General features: G+C 45.7%; 1 protein-coding gene across 1 annotated transcript in view; it reads right to left on the reverse strand.

The window, feature by feature from the left end:
• Positions 1-24,223, reverse strand: part of CSMD2 (CUB and Sushi multiple domains 2) — a 676,782-nt gene that overhangs the window by 103,959 nt on the left and 548,600 nt on the right. Inside the window, exons 40-44 of the mRNA XM_057529595.1 lie at positions 22,764-22,880; positions 19,682-19,891; positions 13,190-13,378; positions 9,386-9,563; positions 8,220-8,365 (exon numbers count right to left, since the gene is read on the reverse strand). Of these exons, the coding sequence (XP_057385578.1) occupies positions 8,220-8,365; positions 9,386-9,563; positions 13,190-13,378; positions 19,682-19,891; positions 22,764-22,880 (840 nt within the window). The remainder of the gene's footprint in view (positions 1-8,219; positions 8,366-9,385; positions 9,564-13,189; positions 13,379-19,681; positions 19,892-22,763; positions 22,881-24,223) is intronic.

Genomic DNA, 24,223 nt, shown 5'->3' on the forward strand with positions numbered 1-24,223 from the left:
CACCTCAATACATAAGGCAAATACTAACAGCCATAAAAGGGGAAATTGACAGCAACACAATCATAGTAGGGGACTTTAACACCCCACTTTCACCAATGGACAGATCATCCAAAATGAAAATAAATAAGGAAACACAAGCTTTAAATGATACATTAAACAAGATGGACTTAATTGATATTTATAGGACATTCCACCCAAAAACAACAGAATACACATTTTTCTCAAGTGCTCATGGAACATTCTCCAGGATAGATCATATCTGGGGTCACAAATCAAGCCTTGGTAAATTTAAGAAAATTGAAATCGTATCAAGTATCTTTTCCGACCACAACGCTATGAGACTAGACATCAATTACAGGAAAAGATCTGTAAAAAATACAAACACATGGAGGCTACACAATACATTACTTAATAACGAAGTGATTACTGAAGAAATCAAAGGGGAAATCAAAAAATACCTAGAAACAAATGACAACGGAGACACGACGACCCAAAACCTATGGGACGCAGCAAAAGCAGTGCTAAGAGGGAAGTTTATAGCAATACAAGCCTACCTCAAGAAACAGGAAACATCTCGAATAAACAACCTAACCTTGCACCTAAAGCAATTAGAGAAAGAAGAACAAAAAAACCCCAAAGCCAGCAGAAGGAAAGAAATTATAAAGATCAGGTCAGAAATAAATGAAAAAGAAATGAAGGAAACAATAGCAAAAATCAATGAAACTAAAAGCTGGTTCTTTGAAAAGATAAACAAAATTGATAAACCATTAGCCAGACTCATCAAGAAAAAAAGGGAGAAGACCCAGATCAATAGAATTAGAAATGAAAAAGGAGAAGTAACCACTGACACTGCAGAAATACAAAAGATCATGAGAGATTACTACAAGCAACTCTATGCCAATAAAATGGACAACCTGGAAGAAATGGACAGATTCTTAGAAATGCACAAACTGCCAAGACTGAACCAGGAAGAAATAGAAAATATGAACAGACCAATCACAAGCACTGAAATTGAAACTGTGATTAAAAACCTTCCAACAAACAAAAGCCCAGGACCAGATGGCTTCACAGGTGAATTCTATCAAACATTTAGAGAAGAGCTAACACCTATCCTTCTCAAACTCTTCCAAAATATTGCAGAGGGAGGAACACTCCCAAACTCATTCTACGAGGCCACCATCACCCTGATACCAAAACCAGACAAAGATGTCACAAAGAAAGAAAACTACAGGCCAATATCACTGATGAACATAGATGCAAAAATCCTCAACAAAATACTAGCAAACAGAATCCAACAGCACATTAAAAAGATCATACACCATGATCAAGTGGGGTTTATTCCAGGAATGCAAGGATTCTTCAATATACACAAATCAATCAATGTGATACACCATATTAACAAATTGAAGGAGAAAAACCATATGATCATCTCAATAGATGCAGAGAAAGCTTTCGACAAAATTCAACACCCATTTATGATAAAAGCCCTGCAGAAAGTAGGCATAGAGGGAACTTTCCTCAACATAATAAAGGCCATATATGACAAACCCACAGCCAACATTGTCCTCAATGGTGAAAAACTGAAACCATTTCCACTAAGATCAGGAACAAGACAAGGTTGCCCACTCCCACCACTATTATTCAACATAGTTCTGGAAGTCCTAGCCACAGCAATCAGAGAAGACAAAGAAATAAAAGGAATCCAAATCGGAAAAGAAGAAGTAAAGCTGTCACTATTTGCAGATGACATGATACTATACATAGAGAATCCTAAAGATGCTACCAGAAAACTCCTAGAGCTAATCAATGAATTTGGTAAAGTAGCAGGATACAAAATTAATGCACAGAAATCTCTTGCATTTCTATACACTAATGACGAAAAATCTGAAAGTGAAATTAAGAAAACACTCCCATTTACCATTGCAACAAAAAGAATAAAATATCTAGGAATAAACCTACCTAAGGAGACAAAAGACCTGTATGCAGAAAATTATAAGACACTGATGAAAGAAATTAAAGATGATACAAATAGATGGAGAGATATACCATGTTCCTGGATTGGATCAACATTGTGAAAATGACTCTACTACCCAAAGCAATCTACAGATTCAATGCAATCCCTATCAAACTACCACTGGCATTTTTCACAGAACTAGAACAAAAAATTTCACAATTTGTATGGAAACACAAAAGACCCCGAATAGCCAAAGCCATCTTGAGAACGAAAAATGGAGCTGGGGGAATCAGGCTCCCTGACTTCAGACTATATTACAAAGCTTCAGTAATCAAGACAGTTTGGTACTGGCACAAAAACAGAAATATAGATCAATGGAACAGGATAGAAAGCCCAGAGATAAACCCACACACATATGGTCAACTTATCTTTGATAAAGGAGGCAAGCATATACAGTGGAGAAAAGACAGCCTCTTCAATAAGTGGTGCTGGGAAAATTGGACAGGAACATGTAAAAGTATGAAATTAGAACACTCCCTGACACCATGCTCAAAAATAAACTCAAAATGGATTAAAGACCTAAGTGTAAGGGCAGACACTATCAAACTCTTAGAGGAAAACATAGGCAGAACACTCTATGACATACATCACAGCAAGATTCTTTTTGACCCAGCTCCCAGAGAAATGGAAATAAGAACACAAATAAACAAATGGGACCTAATGAAACTTAAAAGCTTTTGCACAGCAAAGGAAACCATAAACAAGACGAAAAGACAACCCTCAGAATGGGAGAAAATATTTGCAAATGAAGCAACTGACAAAGGATTAATCTCCAAGATTTACAAGCAGCTCATGCAGCTCAATAACAAAAAAACGAACAACCCAATCCAAAAATGGGCAGAAGATCTAAATAGACATTTCTCCAAAGAAGATATACAGATGGCCTACAGACACATGAAAGAATGCTCAACATCATTAATCATTAGAGAAATGCAAATCAAAACTACAATGAGATATCATCTCACACCGGTCAGAATGGCCATCATCAAAAAATCTAGAAACAATAAATGCTGGAGAGGGTGTGGAGGAAAGGGAACACTCTTGCACTGTTGGTGGGAATGTAAATTGATACAGCCACTATGGAGAACAGTATGGAGGTTCCTTAAAAAACTACAAATAGAACTACCATATGACCCAGCAATCCCACTACTGGGCATATACCCTGAGAAAACCATAGGTCAAAAAGAGTCATGTACCAAAATGTTCATTGCAGCTCTATTTACAATAGCCAGGACATGGAAGCAACCTAAATGTCCATCGACAGATGAATGGATGAAGAAGATGTGGCACATATATACAATGGAATATTACTCAGCCATAAAAAGAAATGAAATGGAGGTATTTGTAATGAGGTGGATGGAGTTAGAGTCTGTCATACAGAGTGAAGTAAGTCAGAAAGAGAAAAACAAATACAGTATGCTAACACATATATACGGAATCTAAGGGGAAAAAAAAAAAAAAAAGGCCATGAAGAACCTAGTGGCAAGACGGGAATAAAGACACAGACCTACTAGAGAATGGACTTGAGGATATGGGGAGGGGGTGGGGTGAGATGTGACAGGGTAAGAGAGTGTCATGGACATATATACACTACCAAATGTAAAATAGATAACTAGTGGGAAGCAGCCGCACAGCACAGGGAGATCAGCTCGGTGCTTTGTGACCACCTAGAGGGGTGGGATGGGGAGGGTGGGAGGGAGGGAGATGCAAGAGGGAAGAGAAATGGGAACATATTGTATATGTATAACTGATTCACTTTGTTATAAAGCAGAAGCTAACACACTATTGTAAGGCAATTATACTTCAATAAAGATGTTTAAAAAAAAAAATTAAGACTTTGGTTGACACTAATTTTAAGCTCTTGGATATCTACAAATGACTGTCTCTTGCCCAACAATTTTTTTTTTTTCTTGAACATCTCTACAAATGCCTCCTTTATTTTCTGGAATTAAATGCCAAATATAATTAATCTGAGAATTGTTGATTTTGGCTCCTTGTAGTTGATTTTCTCAGCCTGGATTCTAGTAGCTCTCCTCCACCCTTCATCCTTATAATTTGGAAAACTTGTCAGGCTGTTTTTGATTTCTCCTGGTATACAGTGAGCTCTTTCATCCTATATGCACAGATTTTCCTTCATCTCAGAAGAGTTTTATTTTATTATTTCTATTCTATCCATCAGGTTCTTCTACTCATAAATACTTCTTATCAGTACGTTGGTTCTTTGGTCACTGGATCTCCTTATTTACCATCTTCTTTATCATTTTCAAGTCCTTGTCCTTTTCCCTCTTCATGTGGAGCTTTTCTGATTTGTCCTCCACATCTCTGCATAGTTTTTCTACGGCATCAGTTCTGCTCTTTGCTGGTTCGTATGCCAATCTAAACTGTGCAATTGCATTTCTTTTTTATAGCTAGCTCCCCAGTAAATAAAATTTTTAATTTAAAACAATCACACGGGTGTAGGAAAAGTTGGAAGTATAGTACACAAAACTTTTCTCATGAACCAGTTGAAAATTAAGTTGCCAACATGATGCCCTATAACCACAGAATATTTTAGCATGCATTTCTTATAAACAAGCACATTCTCCCACATAACCACAATATAAGCACCAAAGGAGGAAATTAACACTATGTTGCTGCCACCTAATCCTTACATTCCATCCAAGTTTTACCACTTGTCTCAATAAAGTCTTTAATAGCAAACGCATCCAGTTCAGAACCATACGTTGCATTTCGTTGTCATGTTTCTTAGTCTCCTTTAGTCTGCAACAGTTCTAAAGTCTTTCCTTGACCTTCTTGACTTTTACACTTTTGAAAATTATATGCCAGTTAATTTCTAGTATGTAACACTGTATTACATACATTACCCTCAATTTAGGTTTGTCTGATTCCTCATGATTAGATTCAGGTTGTACATCTTTGATGGGACGATTACAGAAGTGATGCTGGGTCCTTCTCACTGCATCCTATCAGGTGGGGTACGATTTCCCCTTTTATTAACCTCTCAGCCAGATAGCTCTTATTTGGTGTCCATGTTACCTAGACTCTTATGCTGGAAGCAGATGCTTTCCAAAATTTACTTCTATTTCCTAAACTATATGTTTCCCAGGGCATTTTTCTCTGCAATTCTAATCCTATTTTGTCATTAAAAAAAAAATACTGTAGAATATTGCCATAAGTCTCCTTAAGGTATTTTTCTTCTTTTTGGTTCTTATATGAAAGGAAATTTACTTAGGGCTAATGTTTGGCTATAAAAAGACAAACATTCTTTCCCCCATCCCATTCCCAATCCCTGCTCTTTGCAAGTCAGCCTCCTTCTTTTTCTTTAGTTCTAGTCTCAAATACCAACTCTTAAGACACATTTTCCCCAATTATTCTACATGAAGTAGATTCTCTACCTTTTCATTTGCTATCTTACTTGTTTCTTTCATAGCACATATTACAAATTGCAAAGATTTTATTTGTCTGCTTACTTGTTTGTTATCTCTTCTTGGGGGAAGAAAGCTGTATGGGGAGCAGGCATTTCACAGAGCAGGAAGCATGAATAGACAATGAAGATATGAAAGGATGCTCATCCTCATCTTCAACATAAAAGTGAAATGCTATCCACCAGGTTGGCAAAAATTTAAAAGTCCAATAAAGTCCAGTGTTTGCAAGGATGTAGTGCAACAGAAGCTCTACCTCTGTTGCTAGGAAGAGTGTAAATTGTTATAACTACTTCGTGCGATCAATTTGGCATTACCTAGTAAAACTGAATATGTGAACACTTACAACCTCACAATTCCACACAGGCATGTACCCTAGAGAAACTCTTGTCCACAAGAAGGAATGTACAACAATGCTCATATTGTTTGAACTAAAATAACTTGAATGCCTATTAACAGTAGACTAGATAAATCACTATTTTCACACAATGGAATACTAGACGGCATTGAAAAATGAACTAGATCTAGTCACATGCATCCGCATGAATTTCAAAAGCTTAATTTTGAGTGGAAAAAGCAGGTCACAGAAGAACACTTCTTGAACAATTCTATTTACATAACAGAAATAACATGTGAAATGAAACAGTATGTATTTTTGGAGACATACACCTATGGTGTAAAATTATAATGCAAAGCAATGAATGGTTAACAGAAAATTCAGGACCGTGGTTAACTCTGGGGTTTGGGCAGGGGGAACGTGTTGGAGGCAGTGCACAGGGGCTTCAAAGGCACTGGTGTTCTTTTTCTTAGGCTCAGCGATGGGTGTTCATCTTATTCTTCTTCTTTAAATGGCACACGAATGTTACACACAATTTTTACACATTGCTATATTCCACAATTTATCAAAAGCCCTATGAGTGGGTGGAAGGTGCCTTCTTGCTCACTCGGCCCCTTGCAAAGAGCCTGTCCCACCCAAGCCCATTGGCCTGGGCTAGCAGTAGATCCTCTCGCCCAGGCCCTTGTCTGCTCTCTAGTCAATGAGGCCTTGGACCATGGTCTGAGCAAGCACCTAAGGGTCTCATGTCTCATCTGAGGGCATCAGGGGCACAGTGGCCAGGACACACACAGAAGCAAGTGCTCTCCTGGGCAGACTTACTCAGGAGAACTCGGGAACAAGGACGCCCCAGGGCAGGGACCAGAGATCTGGCCTAGGACTGAGGTGATTTCATATGGATCCTGCTAATCTCTAAATATAATAATAATGATGATCATGATAATGATGATGATTATTATTAACACTGCCATTTATTGAGTACCTTTTATACTCTGTGCCTAGAGCTAGGCATTCCCATACATGATCTCATTTAACTCTGTGAGGTTAGGTACTGATATGATTCCCATTTTGTGGATAATGAAATCGAGGCTCAGAAAGGTAAACGACAGACCCACAGTCACATAGCTAATATGTAGCAGAGATTTGAACCCAAGTCTGTGTGACTCTGGAGTCCACACTCTATCACTCTATGGGCAAGTCACATGGAGTCAGAATGACATAGCCTTCAAGACCTGGGTCCCATTAATGGGGTGAGAAGTGTGCCCAACAAGAGGGGTGTGTGGGTACCACGGCAGAATGAGATGGTGGGTTTCTCATCTCCATGTCATGCTCACCTGGGCCCAAGCTCCTTGGGGACAGCGGCTGGAGCTTCCGATGCTCTCAACAATGTTGTTTCTGTCTCTTTCTGTCTCGATATCACTAACTCTCCCAAGGACTTAGGGCTGGATGCATTCATGTGTCTATAAATGCACGTGTGAGGCAGTAACACCGTGCGGTCCCACTGGAGCAGTCAGTGCAGAGCTACGAGGACTGGCTTCTCCTCCCAATTATAGCCATGCAATTTTGGGCAGGCCCTCCTGCCTTCCTTGGCCCTCATTTCCTCATTTGTGAATTGGGGGTAATAACAGCTGCTTAACTACCTCACAGAATTCTTAGAGGTCACAAACTCCAAGCCCCTCATTCCGCAGGTGAAGAAACTGAGCTCTCAAGCTGGGGACAGACCTACACAAGGTCAGACATTGACTTGAGGTGGAGCCAGGAATAAAGTCAAGCCTTCCTGATTTCCAGTCCAAATAGACGCAATGTTCTGCAAATTGTAAACAAGGGGGGTTATTTCATGGCTGGGCACAAGCCCACGGAGAACTTTTTATAAGTTTTTCTATGCTGTGTCCACTATAACAAAAATGAGGAAATACCTGGGTCCATAACCTTGGACTTTTAGAAGAAAGTAGGCTGTCGATAAGGACAGATGCACCCTGAATTGTTCATGCTCCTCTACTTGAATTCTCCCTGATTCTGTCTGTGCACAGTAGTTCCTGTGGGGTCGACAGAGGCCCTGGATTCCTCTGGAGTGGGACAAGCCTCTAGAATGTGCTGAGGGACAGGGTGGGGCACAGGTAAAGGGATAGACCAGCCAGGGAGCTGGTGTGAATGATGGATAAGAAAGAAGCCTCACCCTGCTGACTCTGAACTTGAACTTGGTGCCAAGCATCAGTGTCATGGGCCTCTCCGCCCTGCTAGCGTGGAGGGGAAGGAAGACTCACATTTATGGAGCTCTGTGCTGGGAGCTCTCACATACCCTACACATTGCATTCTCATAACCCTGAGGACACCGAGGCGGAGAAGCTATGTTACTCTTCCAAGTCCCACAGCTGGCAAACGCGGGAGCCAGGAGTCAAGCCCAGGACTTGAGAGTCTGCCCCGCCCCATCCCAGGCTTCCATACTGACCGGAGAAAGCTATAGCGAAGATCCCACCCGCAGCCGCATCACGGTGGAACTTGAGCAGGACCTGGTTGGATAAGCTGTGCAGTGTCTTCTTGGCCAAGCTGTGGCTGAAGGCTCCGAGCTGTGGGGACGTCTGCTGCGGCCCATCCCTGCAACAGGAAAGAAGGTCCTGCACGTCACCGGTCACCATGCCTACCTGTTCCACCTGGTGTGTCAGCGGCCTTCAGTGAGCAGAGAGACATCCCTGTGTTGCCTTCCCTGGAACCTTATCCAGTCCCTCCCATTTGTTCTTAGCCATTGTCTGGAAACTAAGTGAGAAATCAATCCAGGGCAGTCAGGTGACAGTTATCCAGCCCTGGAAATTTTGAGAAGAGAATCCTACTATCTTCTGCTGATTCCCAGAACCTCCAAACAAAGAATGTTTAAATTATATCTTTGTCCAAAGATTCAGTGGTTTGGAAAAAAAGCTGTCTAGGAAACTGCACTTATCAACTTATAATTCACATTCCCATTTTAAAATTAACTCAAGATACGCTAACTATATAACTCAGAGCTGAGCTGGCCAGTTTGGTAACCATGAGGCTACATGGGACTATTTACTTTTAAATTATTTAAACTTTAATAGTTTAAAAATCAGCTCCTCAGTCACTCTAGTCACATTCAAGTGCTCAATGGCCACGTGTAGAGTGGCTGCCATATTGGACCTCACAGATATGGAATATTTCTCTCACTGCGGACAGTTCTGTGGTCAGCACTGGCTCAGCATGAGATGACCAGTGGGATTTCACAAAATTCCACTCCAAAGCTCTTTCATTAGTTCAGGTAGCTTATCTTAGGTAAATGTAGACTTTTGGTTTGGACTCTGGAAATACTGAGAAGTCTGCTCATCTACGCCCTTTCCCATTCCCACACCCGTTGGTACTCTGACTGACCCCCAGCAGGACTCCAGGTTGGGAACCACTGTCTTGCCATTCCTTTCCCTCCAAGGAGTCAAAAAGGCTAATTGAAGCTAAGTCCTCATTCCACTATGTTTATCTGAGACCCAAGAGGCTGACAGCCATTTAAAACCATTCTGCTCGTGGTATTCTGGACAAATAGATGGGTGACCCAGTTTAGACCCCAGTTAGTGCCCCTTTCTCATTGGCTGCTGACATGGCAGCTGGTCCTACCAGATGGTGATGAAGTCTCCAGAGGGCTCCGTCTGTAGCAGGCTGATGTTGAGGCGGATGCCATGACCAATGGGTACGGTGATCAGCCAGACACAGTCCTGGGAGCTGGAGTAGGGACTGGGAAAGCCCGGGGAGTACACAGTGCCATTGAAAGAGGTGACGTTCCCGCCACAGGGCACTGCCAGGGAGAGGACACAAACACAGATGAGTGCTGGAGATCACCTCCCCCCTGAGAATTCAGATGACATCCTGATGCAGTCCCAGCCCCCAGCACGAATCATCCTGCTCCAGGAGGCTGGGCGGGATGGGGAGAGGAGATGGGGCTGAGGGAGGGCCAGGTCTGGCTTTCCTTGCTGTTCCCAACACACCACAGGTCGAGTGGCCCTCCATCTTCAGTGCAGGTCCTCTGTGGGCCTGCCTCAGCCCCTGGCCCCCCTCTTTCTCTTTTTTGTGGAAGAGACCTGTCCAGAAGGAAGGACACACCAAAGCTACCCCCTCTCCTTTCCTAGGAATACTAGAGTCAGGGCTTCAGTACTGTTGCTGGGAAGAGGTAAGAAATTATGATAGTATCTCTTTCTTTCTCTTTTTATTCTGAGATTCTTGGAGTGGTACTTTTGGTCTTGACTTAAGAGTTGCGGATTCTTGTGGTGAGGCTATTGTTGGGTTCAAATTATGGCTAAACCATTAATTGACTAGATAAGTGTAGCCTCTCTTTCTTCACCTAGAAAATGGGACTAAGACTTCCCTCCTCATAGGATTGTGGTGGCAATCAGATGAACTGCTCCGTGTAAAATGCTCAGCCAGCGCTAGCTCACGGAGGAGGCATGTGCTGCATAGCCATGATCTTCTCTCCCTATCTTCTGTCTCCCCAGAGCAAACTTACGCTTAGACCCACTCTGATCTAGGCTTTAGGCAGGGGTATAAAGAGTCCTGGAAGTCTCCATGGTATTTGGAGTTAATCACCATGGAGGAGAATAAAAAGAGGTTCTGGGCAAAAAAACCCCCAGAAACAAAAAAAACCCTGGTCCAGAATAATTAGTGTATTGGTTGGCATGGGTTATCATGCAGAGATGTGGATGGGGCTGGACCAGGCTGAAAAGAAAGAGTTCCAATGCCTCCAAGCGGCGGCCAGGGTTCCTGCGAATGTGAACGCATCCTGAAGCTGGTGCACACGGGCATGCCATCCCTCCTCCATGTACTGAACCTCCATTCGGTGCCAGGCATGGCCAGGGGAGGCAAAGGACAGCAAGGATACCACGGCACGTGATTCTGATCTGTGAGTGTGTCCCAGGGGACTGTGAGTGCCCTGGGACACAGCTAAGTGTACCGGCATCTCCAGCCCAGCGTGGAGCACGCCATCAACATGGAATGCCACAGAACATTTGCGGGAGCCCCTCATCTGGTCCTGTGAGGGGGTGAGGGAGTCCTGGCAGAATTCACATTTAGACTCAGACCTGAGGGATGACAAGGGCTAAACAGGCAAGGCAGGAGAGAAGAGCAATGTTCTATAAGAAGGGACCAGTACGTGCTCAGAACCAGGGGCAGGAGAGGACGGCACATGGTGAAAATGGAAAGTATTTCAGCGGAGCTGGAGCGTAAAGTCTGAGAGAGTGGAGAACAGGGGGAGGTAAGTGGGGACCAGGCCCTGAGGCACACCGTGTGCTACCCCAAGGGGGTTGGACGTTACCCCAAGGGAGATGGGGACGCCTTGCTAGCTTCTGAGCAGGGCAGTGTCTGGCGTACATGAATGGTTTCGAAGGCTCACCCTCACTACACTGTGAAAAGTGGATTCAGGAACACAGATTGAAGGCTGGGAGCCCAGTGATGAGCCTCATCTAAGTGGCCTGGATTAAGGTGAAGGCAGCACACAGAGAGAAGTGGATGCATTTGAAGGGCAATTAGGATGTGGAATTAGCAAGACTTGGTGACTAGGTCGGATAAGGGAGAGGGAGGCTGCCCAAATTGAAGGCTGAATAACCAGGGGACTAGAGGCACCCTTCACGAGATGAGGATCTCAATGTAAAGGCAGAAGGACGATGACTTCCCTTTTCAACACGCTGGGATTTAGATGCCTCTGGATAGGAGAAGATATTCAGTAAGGAATTGGATGTACAGGTGAAGAACTCAGGAAAGAGATAAAGGTTGCAGATACAGATGGCATTTGGAGATGTGAGGGAAAGAAGACAGTCTGGGAAAAAAATTCAAAGGACAGCAACACTTAAGGGACAAAGAAATAGATGACCAAAAAGTTGGCACAGGCAGAAAGGTAATTGGAAAAGCAAGATAAGATGGCGTCTAAGAAGCTAAGGGAAGAGGGCTTCCCTGGTGGCACAGTGGTTAAGAATCTGCCTGCCAATGCAGGGGACACGGGTTCGAGCCCTGGTCCGGGAAGATCCCACATGCCGCAGAGCAACTAAGCCCATGTGCCACAACTACTGAGCCTGCGCTCTAGAGCCTGCATGCCACAACTACTGAAGCCCACGCACCTAGAGCCCATGCTCCACAACAAGAGAAGCCACCCTAATGAGAAGCCCACGCACCGCAACAAAGAGTAGCCCCCGCTCACTGCAACTAGAGAAAGCCCGTGCACAGCAATGAAGACCCAATGCAGCCAAAAATAAATAAATAAATAAATAAATAAATAAATAAATAAATAAATAAATAAATAAAAGAAGCTAAGGGAAGAACTTTCTTAGGAGGGAGAAGGGATTGTGGCTCAAGATGTCTGATGGAGGAAGCACTGCTCGCTCCTCTCTCCTGTGATGCCAAAAGGGAACAAAAATCCACAATGAAGCTTGTCATATAGCAGGTGACCAGCCAACAATCCCAGAATGATTGACTGGTTATACACAAGGATGGTTTTGAAAATCTGAAAAACGAACTGGAAGTTGAATAGTTTTAGAGATTATGATCTTATATTCCAACACCAGAACAGCTCAGTTGTGCAAACAAGGTCTCTTTATCTATGGAGAGTTAATACTTCCAGCTCATCGTTTTTGGGCCAGGTACTGTGCTGGGCGCTTTACATGAGCCATCTTGCAACCCTCTCAGCTCTTACGAAGCAGAGGTGAGAAGCTCCATTGTACTAAGGAAGAAACTGGAGGTCAGAGAGGTGAAGTGGTTCAGAGAGGAAGCCCAGGGCGGTCTGATTCTGGAACCGGGGTGCTTTCTCCTGGACTATACTGTCCTCCTGCCATATTTTCCCCTTTCAAGACAAATCCCAGCTTCTCCTCCAGGAAAAGGAAGGAAAATGGAACTGAGGTGTGCAGACAGGGGTAGGGACAGCATGACCTCTTGGTCCTCCTCCATCCTGGTTCTGATTAATGAAGACCCAGGGAAGTGCCACCTCTAGCTCCCTGATATCATCAACTCAGATCTCTCTAGGCTCGTGTAGGAGAGGGAGAGTAAGCTGGGAGGTGAGAAGAGAGGAACAAGAATTTCCTTGTTCTCTTCTCCCTTTAGGAAAGTGCCATGATTGCCTCTCTCTACCCCTCAGCACATCAGTGTCTTCCCTTCTGACTGGGGACATCTAACCCATGAGGTTGGCTATTCCCAAGGGCTGAGTATGGAATCCTTTGGCGGTGACCCACATCTCCTCCAGGTCCTCCCTAGTGCTGGCCCAGAACTCTGTCCCCAGGACCCTCTTCCTGGATAGGCTTGGTCTCATCTGTATGGAAACAGGATGGACAAAGTTTGCCAGGACCTCCCAGCACGGGTGATCCCATGGAGCAGGCACGTGGAGGCTGGGACTGCCCTGGATTAGTGTCCCTAAAAAGAATCACCAGGGATGAGGGAGGGACATACCTTCACACCTGGGCAGGGGGTGGTCCCAGTTCCGGTTGGTGCCGTGTTGACACGTGAGGACAGGGTGGCCCATCAGCTGATACCCTGGGAGGCACTCGAAGGTCACCGACTGCCCAACATTGTAGCCAGCTCCCCGCACAATGCCGTTCGCAAAGGGCTCTGGGTCTGGGCACTCTTGAAGTTCATAGGCTGGAAAAGATCACGAGAGAAGGTTACTTTCTTCTCTCTGGGCATTTTCTCCCTGACCAGAATATAGGCGTACCAGGGAGTTAGCATAGTGGTGGAGAACAAAGACATGGACTCAGATGGGCCTTCTTCATTTTCTAGCTATTGGCTTGGGGCAAATGATTTAAGTTCTCTATGCCTTTGTTTTCTTATTTAGAAAATGGTTATTGTGAGAATCCAGTAGGATCAAATATACACAGCTCTTTGCACAGTCCCGGCACATGGTGAGAACGTAATCAATGCTATCTGTTATTATTGTTTCCATGGGAGTAGGGGACCCAAGGAAGACAAGGCTAGATTGAACCATTATTCTTTTTTTTTTTTTTTAACATCTTTACTGGAGTATAATTGCTTTACAATGTTGTGTTAGTTTCTGCTGTATAACAAAGTGAATCAGCTATTCGTATACATATATTCCCATATCCCCTCCCTCTTGCGTCTCCCTCCCACCCTCCCTATCCCACCCCTCTAGGTGGTCACAAAGCACCGAGTTGATCTCCCCGTGCGATGCAGCTGCTTCCTACTAGCTATCTATTTCACATTTGTGAACATTATTCTTTGAGCACCTCTTTGGGGCTCAGCATTGACCTCCACTCTTTCCTGTTGCTGACCTCATTCAACCACCAAGGTCAAAAACACGGGAAGTGGTCACGTGAGGACATGAGTGGGGCCCTTCTAACTCTGAGAAATGAGAGCCCATCAGGAAGGAAGAAATGCGGTGGGAGGAAGCCAAACCTGCATCAAAGGACAGAATAGCTGGGGTAAAAGTCCCTCCAAAGAGCAAGGAAGTTGCTTCCCCGAGTATGAGTGTGCCTGCCTCACACTCCTTAATGGGAGTGGCTGAGTCCTGGCCCACGGGGAGCAGTCGTTGAGGGATCTGCTGAGCATGTCACAGAGCAGAGCCTTCACTTAACTGGACAGTAACTGGGCCCACCAGACAGAAAGTCAGCCATGGGCGGAGAGGGAGCACTCCAATGGCGGAAGTTCTCAGGGGGAGGAGCTGAGACCCAGTGAATGCTCCATGCAAGCCGGTGCATCATCACGCGCAATAACAACATAAATAACAGTCATCATGAGAGTGCCTTTGCGAAGTTCTCCCTCTGTGATGGTGGCTATCATGTATTTCCTTTCAGTATTGTGCAGGGAGGTCTCTGTGGGAAGAACTGGGCAGGTTTCACTGGATATCATCAGGGTAGTTGGCTGTGTTGAAAAATCGAGCAGTTCTAGAGAGAGGGGGTGGGCTGGTCAGCCAAAGGGAACATGGCTTTGTTGGCAGCAGAGGGTTTGGGCGATTTGGCCAATAAAGTCTTAGTAGAAGCAGGGAGCCTGTAGCTCAGGGAGGTGACTGAATGGATGAATTGGGCTTTTTTTTTTTTTAATATTTTATTTATTTATTTATTTATTTATTTATTTATTTATTTATTTATTTATTTATTTATTTTTGGCTGCATTGGGTCTTCGTTGCTGTGTTCAGGCTTTCTCTATCTGAGGCGAGCGGGGGCTGCTCTTCATTGCAGTGAGCAGGCTTCTCATTGCGGTGGCTTCTCTTGTTGCGGAGCATGGCATGGGTTCTAGGTGCATGGGCTTCAGTAGTTGCGGCACGTGGGCTCAGTAGTTGTGGCATGCGGGCTCAGTAGTTGTGGCTCATGGGTTCTAGAGTGCAGGCTCAATAGTTGTGGTGCACGGGCTTAGTTGCTCCGCGGCATGTAGGGTCTTCCTGGACCAGGGCTCAAACCCATGTTCCCTGCATTGGCAGGCGGATTCTTAACCACTGCGCCACCAGAGAAGTCCGAGCTGGGCTTTTAAAGAGAAGCCTCAGTGGGAACAGGGGGACCCAACGATGGGGAGGAGCTTGAAGACTGAGGCCTCGTGAGAAGCCAGAAGCAGCCTGGAGGAGAGAAGCTGGGTTTCTCTTACAGGAATTGTCTCCAGCGGAAGGAGCTGGGTTTTTCACAAAGAGAAACCCTGAAGTGAGGGTACCAGGACTGCTTTCACATGGAGAGAAGTCTCAGAGCCCATTTCACCAGAGGAAGCTTCAAAGGGAGAGGTTGATGGAACTACAGACTGTCGTACAGAGTGAAGTAAGTCAGAAAGAGAAAAACAAATAGCGTATAATATCACTTATATGTGAAATCTAGAAAAGTGATACAGATGAACTTATTTGCAAAGCAGAAATAGAGACACAGATGTAGAGAACAAATGTATTGATACCAAGGGGGGAAGGGGGAGTGGGATGAATTGGGAGATTGGGATTGACATAGACACACTACTATGTATAAAATAGATAACTAATGAGAACCTGCTGTATAGCACAGGGACCTCTACTCAATGCTCTGTGGTGACCTAAATGGGAAGGAAGTCCAAAAAAGAGGGGATATATATATACGTATAGCTGATTCACTTTGCTGTACAGTAGAAACTAACACAACACACTGTAAAGTAACTATACTCCAATAAAAATTAATTAAAAGATGAAAAAAAAAAAAAAAAGGGAGAGGTTGGGCCTAGAGGGCAGACATGACCCCTAAGAGGTGGACTCATTAACTTTCCCAGGAAAGGGCTCCTTAGGGATACTAGTAGTAGATGCTCCAGTGGGAACAGATACAATTTCAAACAAAGTGCCATATTAAAAATACTAATAATGATGATGTCTAACATTTTGGAACAATGTCATCATTTTGCTAAGTTCTTGTGTTTTTACAATCTCCTGAGAAATTTTAATGGAATAAGTTAAGCCTGTCAGACTAGGAGACCTGGGTAGGAGTAGCTTATGCTGTTACTGAAAACTCTGTGGGAATATTTACCTGAAGAAGGGAAAGGAGAACCCCAGCCGAGGAAGTTCAGAGTGTCTAACAGGAGGGATTTTGAGGAAAAGTAAGGAGTTGGATTTCTTCCAAAGAAAGTCAAGGGACCAGAGAGAGCTAGACCTGCTCTATAGACGTGGCGGCAGTGGTGACAGGTGGCTCTTTCATGAAGCAGGTCTTTTCATAAAGGAAAAACCTGGAGTGAGTGGTCAGCCTAAAGAATGTGGGTCTATGGGGCAGGGAGAATTATTTGGGCCTGGCACATTGGGGGGCCTTGGTGGGAGCGCCTGGGCCTCTGGCACTAGAGACAACCTAGTCGGGAGGTTGGGGTCATCATAAACGAGAAGGCTTAACGGAAGCTGAGGTCAAGTCTGAGGGGGGCAGCTGCCCTGACACCAAGAGTGGCTCTGCAGGGGCCGTCAGGACTGGGGCAGCGGGCAGGTGCTGAGGAAAGAGCTGGGCCTGTGACCCAAGGGAACATCAGGCGAGTGCTGGGGTAAAATGTGAGTGAGGGGAGCTGGGCTACCACAGAGTGGAAACCCCAGTGGACGTCGCTGGGCCTCTCACACAGTTGGGCCAACGCAGGTGAAGGCGCTGGTCCTCTGAAGGCAAACCTACCACCCCTCCTCCCTGCTTCCACCCCTGCCCCCCCCCCCCAGCCACACACAGCGAGCATCTTCAAGAAACCGGCTTCCTCTGAACATGTGGAGCCTTGGTGCGTTTGGCGCTAACCCAGAGTGCCGGCCCGTGTCTGGAAGCCTTAGTGCAGGGCCCGTGTGCAGAGGAGCCACAGGCGAAGCTCCTCCGAGGTGAGGGCTTGGCGAGCATGGGAGGGGCTGAGACTTGGGCTCCGTCGGGGTAGTTAGGTCTCTTCTACAGGGAGGGAAGTCCATGGAGTCTGCGGGACTCAGAGGGCAGCTTTGACAAGGGCAAAGCGGACTTAGCACGTGGGGAATGCAGCGAGAGTGTCTGGTCCTACCACACAAGCTTGGCGGGCAGGGCTGTGCCCGTCACAGGGGTGAAGGCACAGGGCACGGGTGGGCCCCAGAGCGACTGTCCCTGTCACGATGGTGGCGTAATCAGACCTTGCACTTATCCAAGAGGAGGAGCGTCAGGGAGAGCCCTTGGGCCTGAAAGAGGATGTTACAAGTTGAACTGGGTCCTCCTCAAATTCACATGTTGAAGTCCTAACCCACCCCTGTATCTCAGAACGCGACCTTATTTGGAGACAGGGTCTTCGCCTGCCTTTACCTAAATTAAAATGAGCCCGTTAGGGTGGGCTCTATTCCAATATGACTGGTGTCCTTATAAAAAGGGGAAATTTGGAGGCAGACAGACAGGGTAAACAACATGTGAAGATGAAGCCAGGGATGGGGGTGATGCTTCCACAAGCCAAGGAATGCCAGACAGCCAGCAACCCACCAGAAGCCAGGAGAGAGGCATGGAGTATATTTCTCCTCACAGCTCCCAGAAGGAACCAGCCCTGTCCACACCTTGATCTTGGGACTTCCAGGCTCCAAGACTGTGAGAGATTAACTCTGTTGTTTAAGCCACCCAGTCTGCGGTACTTTGATAGAGCAGCCCTAGGAGACTAATACCTAGGAAGCCTGAGAGAGGCATGCGTCTGTCCCAGAGAGGCACCCTGACCTTGTATTTGGGCCTGAGTCTCTCCTGGGACAGACTGTGGCCGTGGGATGCATCATGACCCATTGGACAGGCCTCACTGCCCACCGAGGCTGTGTACACTTCACAGGCACAGGCTCCTTTAGTTAAAGTTGGCCTCTGCGATGCACCCACATACAGGCCCTCTGGGTGGGCAGCTGAGTTACCACCAACGAAGTGGCACTTTCTGGGAAAGAGGCTCGGCTTCTCCCTGCTGCTGCCTTGGTGTGAGGGTCCCAGCTCCTCCTCCTGAGGCTTCCCAGGTGGTAACAACCCTGACCATACTCAGGGACGGTCCCCAGAGGGAGCAACGCCTGTATAACTGGCCCAATGGTGGGGTACCCTTTAAGGCTTTCCCTCAGTGACAAGCCCAAATCCTTGGTCAGTATTCATCTCTGACAAGGGATAAAAAAGCCACATGTCAGAATGGTATGTATATAGAAACTCTATATTACCATAGACAACACAACCAAAAAAATCATGACGTATTACATATTCTTCACAAGAAACATGTAACTAGGAGTGGCACCGTGTGGGAAAAGATCTGGAAAGATCACATCAAAACAATAGTGGTTACTTCTGGGGAATAATTCTGGGTTTGGAGGCTGTAGACAAAGAAAGCTTGGCCTTACCTGTAATGTTTTAATTTCTTAATTCCTTCCTTCCTTCCTTCCTTCCTCCCTTCTTTCCATCCTCCCTTCCTTCCCTCCTTCCCTCCCTCCTTCTCTCCTTTCCTCTTTCTCCCTCCCCCTTTCTTTTTTAACACGGTAGATGTGTTTGTAGACTGTGTAATTAAAAATTAACTTAAAAAAAGCAGATTGCAAAACAGTATCTATAGTGATCCAATTTTGGTTAAAAATATAGTTATATCAGTATATGTACAGAAAAAATGGGAAAAGCAAACTGTTACAAGTTGATATCTCTGCATAAGGCAGGGTTATGGGAGAATTTTGACTTTCTGTGATGTGCTCACAAAAACTTCTGTGATGTTTTAATTTTTTGACAAGCATGTACTAGACTTGGAAAAAAGTCTAAACACATGAAGAAAAATTCAGTGGAAGAATCTGGGCAAAGAGGTTAGAACAAACGGTTCAGTCAGTCACACTAGGAAAGCCCCCGAGGGAGACGTCGGGTCCGATCAGGGCCCGTGTACCGCTGCATAGGTGGGCACAGCTGCACGGGCACGGGTAACGGCCCCTCCACAGGGGAAGCCTGAGCTGGAGTGGATGGAGCTTTTCCAGGAGGAGTGGGCAGGTCACAGGACTCCAGCTCAGGACGGGGGAGCTGCGGTGAGCATGGTCCGGCCTCACACAGGGAAACCCTCAGCGGGAGTAAACGCACCTGTCTCATCGCTAAGGCTCAGTGGGCCCTTCTGGGCTTGTTACAAGAATTGTTACTGGAATCCTCCATCATGTCAGAGGAGGAGCTTTGCCGAGCATAACTGACACACAGGGGAGGACCCAGAGGAGGAAGCGAGCCTCTCAAGGCCAAGGAGCAGTGGCTGGTTGGACACTCAGGGATGCCTGAGGGGGACTGATGGGTCACTTGCTCAGGGGAAGCTGCTGGCTGTTGGGCCGGGATGGGGATGGAGCCTGAGAAGGCGCTTTGGGGCTGCCGCCCTGGGAAGGGCTTGTCGAAGGGGTTCAACAGCCTCTGTGGGCCAGAGAGACATGTCACGGTGGTCGGGCCTGCCCCCCACCTCCCCGCCCTTCCTGGGTTCCCTCCTCCCCTACGCAGAAGGCTGGGAAGACGGGTGGTTGTGAGTAAGAGGTGGGGATGGACGGGCCCTCCTTGTCCTCACCCTGATACTCCAGCTTGAATCCCGGCCGGTTCTGTGAGTGGTCGCTGTGGAAATACACGGTGGTCTCGTGGGATGTGGAGAGCAGGGCGCTGGGAAGCTCACTTCCACTGAATCTGCCCATCATGCGGCTGGTCTCATAGGGGCCATTCCGGATTTCTATGAAGTCATGGTTGGGCTCGGTGGAGAAGTTCAGGAACTGGATGTGAGCTCCTGGGAGCAAGACAGAGACAGACAGTGCCCAAAGCAATACAGTCCCGCATCCCACATGCCGCCTCATGAAAGCATCACCTGCCAGAGCCCACGGGTCCCCACTACAGACTGCCCGCCCAGTTAGGGTTCCCAGACCACATGTGGGGAGTCACCAGTCCAGCCCAGTCTCTCGTCTTCAGGCAGGACTGAACCTAAAAGTATTTATATTATTCATTCGAAATGAAAGGCATCAGTCATTTCAGAGTGCCATCTTGAGTCTGTTTTATTTTATGGAAAATGAAGTTCAGGGTTAACACCTGATTAAATCTAGGATTCATATGTGTAGTATCAGTATAAAGATAGCTTTGTTAAAATAAACTTTTTACTTAAAAATACCATCACTTAAACATAACTACACCCAATCGAAAGACATGAACTTCAATACTGGTATTTTCCAGAACACTTATGATAATTCAGAAATTAGAAGAACACATCGTCCTATTGGTTCTATTAAGATGCCAAGTGAAGTTTATACTTTGGGATCTTATTGGATTAATCAAGATCTCCTAGCAACCCAACAGGTTAAATGGATCTCATTAACATCTTAACTTACATATTAATATATTCTTTGAAGAATAAAGGTGGGACTACTGATATTTATTGATAAGATTTCTCAAATTAGATTACTATTATTGAAGAAATATATTTCTAAGCATAGAAAGAAGTCTGCAATGTTAACTATGAAAATCTGACTGCAAAGTAGTATGTAGCATACAATTCTAATTTTTGTATTAAAAAACTGGAGGACTATTCATTGATTCACTAACAACATTTATTGAGCTCTTGCCATGCATCAGGGCTGTGCTAGGTGGGCACTGCACGGGGAGGAACAAGATCTACAAGGCCCTTGTCTTCATGAAGGTCACATTTTGATGGTGAGGACTAAGTTGTGAGTGATTATTTCTGCATGGTGGGATTACAGATAAATTGGAATTTTTATAATTTGCTCATCTGTACTTTATAATTTGCTTAGCATGAGCACATAGGCGTGAATTTTTTGCATCCGATTATTTAAATAAAATAAAGACTTGGCATATACTGTTGAAGACCCTTCATGTCTCCTGCCCTCTCCCATTGTCCTTCTCTCCACAGAGGCAGTCACTCCCATGAATTTGGAAGATAGCCTTCCGGTTCATGTTTTTAGATTCTTAAATACATATCTGGTTTGTTTTAAATATTTGCATGAATCTTATTATACTGTATATACAGTTTTGTAAACTTTTAAATTTAGCATGTGTTTTTCAAGGTCTGTCCTTGTTGATATGTAAAGATACAGTTCATTGATTTTAACTACATATTAATTAATTCCATTTAATGAATTATCCAGCCACACTATTCACTCTCCTATTATTTAACATGTATATTGTTTCCAAATTACAGATAATTTTACATTGAGGACCTTTGTACTTATCTGCGGAACCTATGCTTTCCAGCCCACCGACCATGCGTCATCCCAACACCAGGGCTGCACGTCCATGAAAGGGGCTCTTCAAGGATTGCAGAATTTCTGAATTGAGCTGCCTGACTGCCGCCATCTAGTGGCAGAAGTTTGTAAATGCAGCGGCTTTTAAACACAAAGCAGGTGCCATTAGGGCCTGTTTGGAGTCCAACACTAACTTGAAAGCAAGGGATCTGGTGTTCTGTGACTGGTCCTTGCAAGAGGATGACTTCCTGGAGGACTTAAAGATAGAGGTCTCTGGTGGCTGAACATCAAGACATACAAAGAAAGTGATGCACCTCCCACTTAAACTTCTGTTTTCCTCTGGATGTAGCCCTCCCTCCAGCCTTTTATCATCTGAGCTTCTTCTGACTCATGCCTGGATGCAGAGCTATAGGGTTTCCCAGCTCCTCTTTCCCTCAGTGTCTCAAAATCTGGAGTTTCCCAAGGCTGCCAAAGTCATCATCATTTTGCACCCTGATCATCCATCCCCAGTTTCCTTCAGAAGATGGTACTTAATATGACTCCATTTTCTGAGGGTCACAACCTCTCTCCTCCCCTCAGGTAAGCTTTAGATCTTTAGTTAGATCACTTTCTCTTAAAAGCCTCTTCTCCATCGGAAGACCCACTCTAGGATGAAAAATAAAGGACAAAAGAGGTGGTCTTCACTCCTGAGGTCACAGACTGGGGGTTCACAGGCCTGTGCAGTAGTGATCTCCTCAGGACATTTCATTCGTAGGAGCAGAGAAATGACTTGGGCAGGATGACCTATGTGTACAGCCTATAAATGCCATTCAGCATAAATCCTTTATCTCTTCAACAGAAATACCGGGGGTTAGATTACATTCCCAGTGCACAACACATGAATCTCCACTAATTTAATTTTGTACCCAGATCAATTTCCTCTACACCACACCAACCCCTGTGTCTACACACACACACACACACACACACACAAAGACATCTCCCAACCTCTAAGGCCAGCTAGAAGGTGAGTATAAAGAATGCAAACTCAATTTCACATTGACCTTGGCTCAATTTAATTAGGATGAGAAATTAGATACCGGAATTAAAAGAACAGGCTGAAGTCCAGTCTCAGTAAAATAGATTGTTTTTTTCTTTTTTAACCAGCCCTGAGTAATTTCTCATTCCACATTTTAGCTCACTGCTCAAATGATAAAAATAATAATGGCAATCCCTATAGTTTTTTTCCCTATTTTATGTCCCCAAAGCCCGTTCATCTCTACCATTCCTAATTGATTCTCACGCTTGCACAAGAGGTCGACAGCTGAGGAAGCAGAGAGGCAGAGAGCTAAATGGACTCAGCCGAGGTTATGCTGAGTGACAACCACAGACAGCTGCTTTAAGCCCAGAGGCCTGGGAGTGAAGACTTACCAAAGCCCACGGGCAGTGCTATTTGCCAGGAGCAGTCCGTGTTGCTTGGGTAGCTGCCCGGGAAGCCGGGGCTCAGGATCACCCCGTCCATGTCTTCCACTGCTCCTCCGCACTGCGCTGTGACCGTGAGACCAGACAGAGCGTTAGGACTGTGGTGAGGTGAGTACGGGGCCATGCAGCACTTGGACTTTCCCAAGTCAATTTCCCTTTGAGAACCCAAAGGAACCTATAATTCATCTCCCTAAAAAAACTGCAGACAAGGGCCAAACTGAGTATGTAAATCCAGGAAGGGAAGCATATCCTAGGTCTGCCCAGCCGTCCACAAACCCAAGTTACGGATGCTTGACCTTGAGCATGCCCTTCAAAGTCAGTTTCCTTAGTGAGGTCATGCAGCAAAAGTGGTCTGCCCCAAGAGAAGTGTGACCATCTCCTACACTATCCCCCAAATCTCCCTCTCCTCACTGTCCAGTCAACTCTTCCAGGACTGAAAAAATAGGAAAGAAGGGGACGGGGATGCATTGGCACGCGGCCAGGCTCTTTACAAATACATATTCCATGGGACTGCGTGGTCAACAGAGGAGCCCCACCACGAGCCCACCCTCAGAGCGTGGACACACGCCCTGAGCCAAAGTGACTGTGATTATTTCAGCCCAGGAGGGGTTGGGGCATCTGAATGTCCAATCGAGGTGACTTCAGTCACAGTCACCTGAAGACGCAGGGCTGGGGCACGACTGCAGCCTGGTCAGTTGACGTCGATTCTTTCCTTTTACATCTTATTAGGAAAAGGCTGTGTGAGCAGAAAGGGGTTAGCTTGTCATGGGAGGCCACAGAAAGGAGCGGAGGGGAGGCCATACGCCGTGTCTATGCAAATGCCTTCTGGGGCGAGGACTACTCGAGCACACAGACCCAAAGGGACCAGTGCCCGGGTGCAAAGCGGGGACTTGGGCATTGACCCCTGGGGTCACAATCCCAATGCTCCCACTTCCTGAGTGACTTTGGGCCAGCTCTAACTCCCTCCACGCCAAACCCCCAAACCTCAGTTTCCCCCACCCAGCACTTGTGTCACAGGGCGGTTATGAGGTTACAACAGAGAGGACTTCGCTTGACTTGGAACAGCGGCTGCAACACACAGTAAACCCTCAGCCACGGCATCTTCTGTTCTATGAGCAGTTCCCCGGGCAAGGCCTTTGTGATACAGGATGGGGAAAGGGCCCTGGGCTGACCAGTCCCATTTCTGACTGCTCTGCAGACGACCAGGTCTGTGTCCTGGTGAGACCACTGAAGGGAAATGTCATATGCTCCAGTGCCACGTCCTGGGCTCGCCTTGCTTCCTACTCGAAGGTTAGCCTAGATTTGCACTTGACAGTTGGCGGGGCATCAGGGAAACCTAGGTTTCCATTCCCAACTTTGCCACTTTCTTCTGAATCCTAAAAGCCTTAGTTTTCCTATTTGCAAAAAGG

Source organism: Balaenoptera acutorostrata, chromosome 1 (assembly GCF_949987535.1).
Source record: "Balaenoptera acutorostrata chromosome 1, mBalAcu1.1, whole genome shotgun sequence".
Classification (NCBI taxonomy): Eukaryota; Metazoa; Chordata; class Mammalia; order Artiodactyla; family Balaenopteridae; genus Balaenoptera; species Balaenoptera acutorostrata.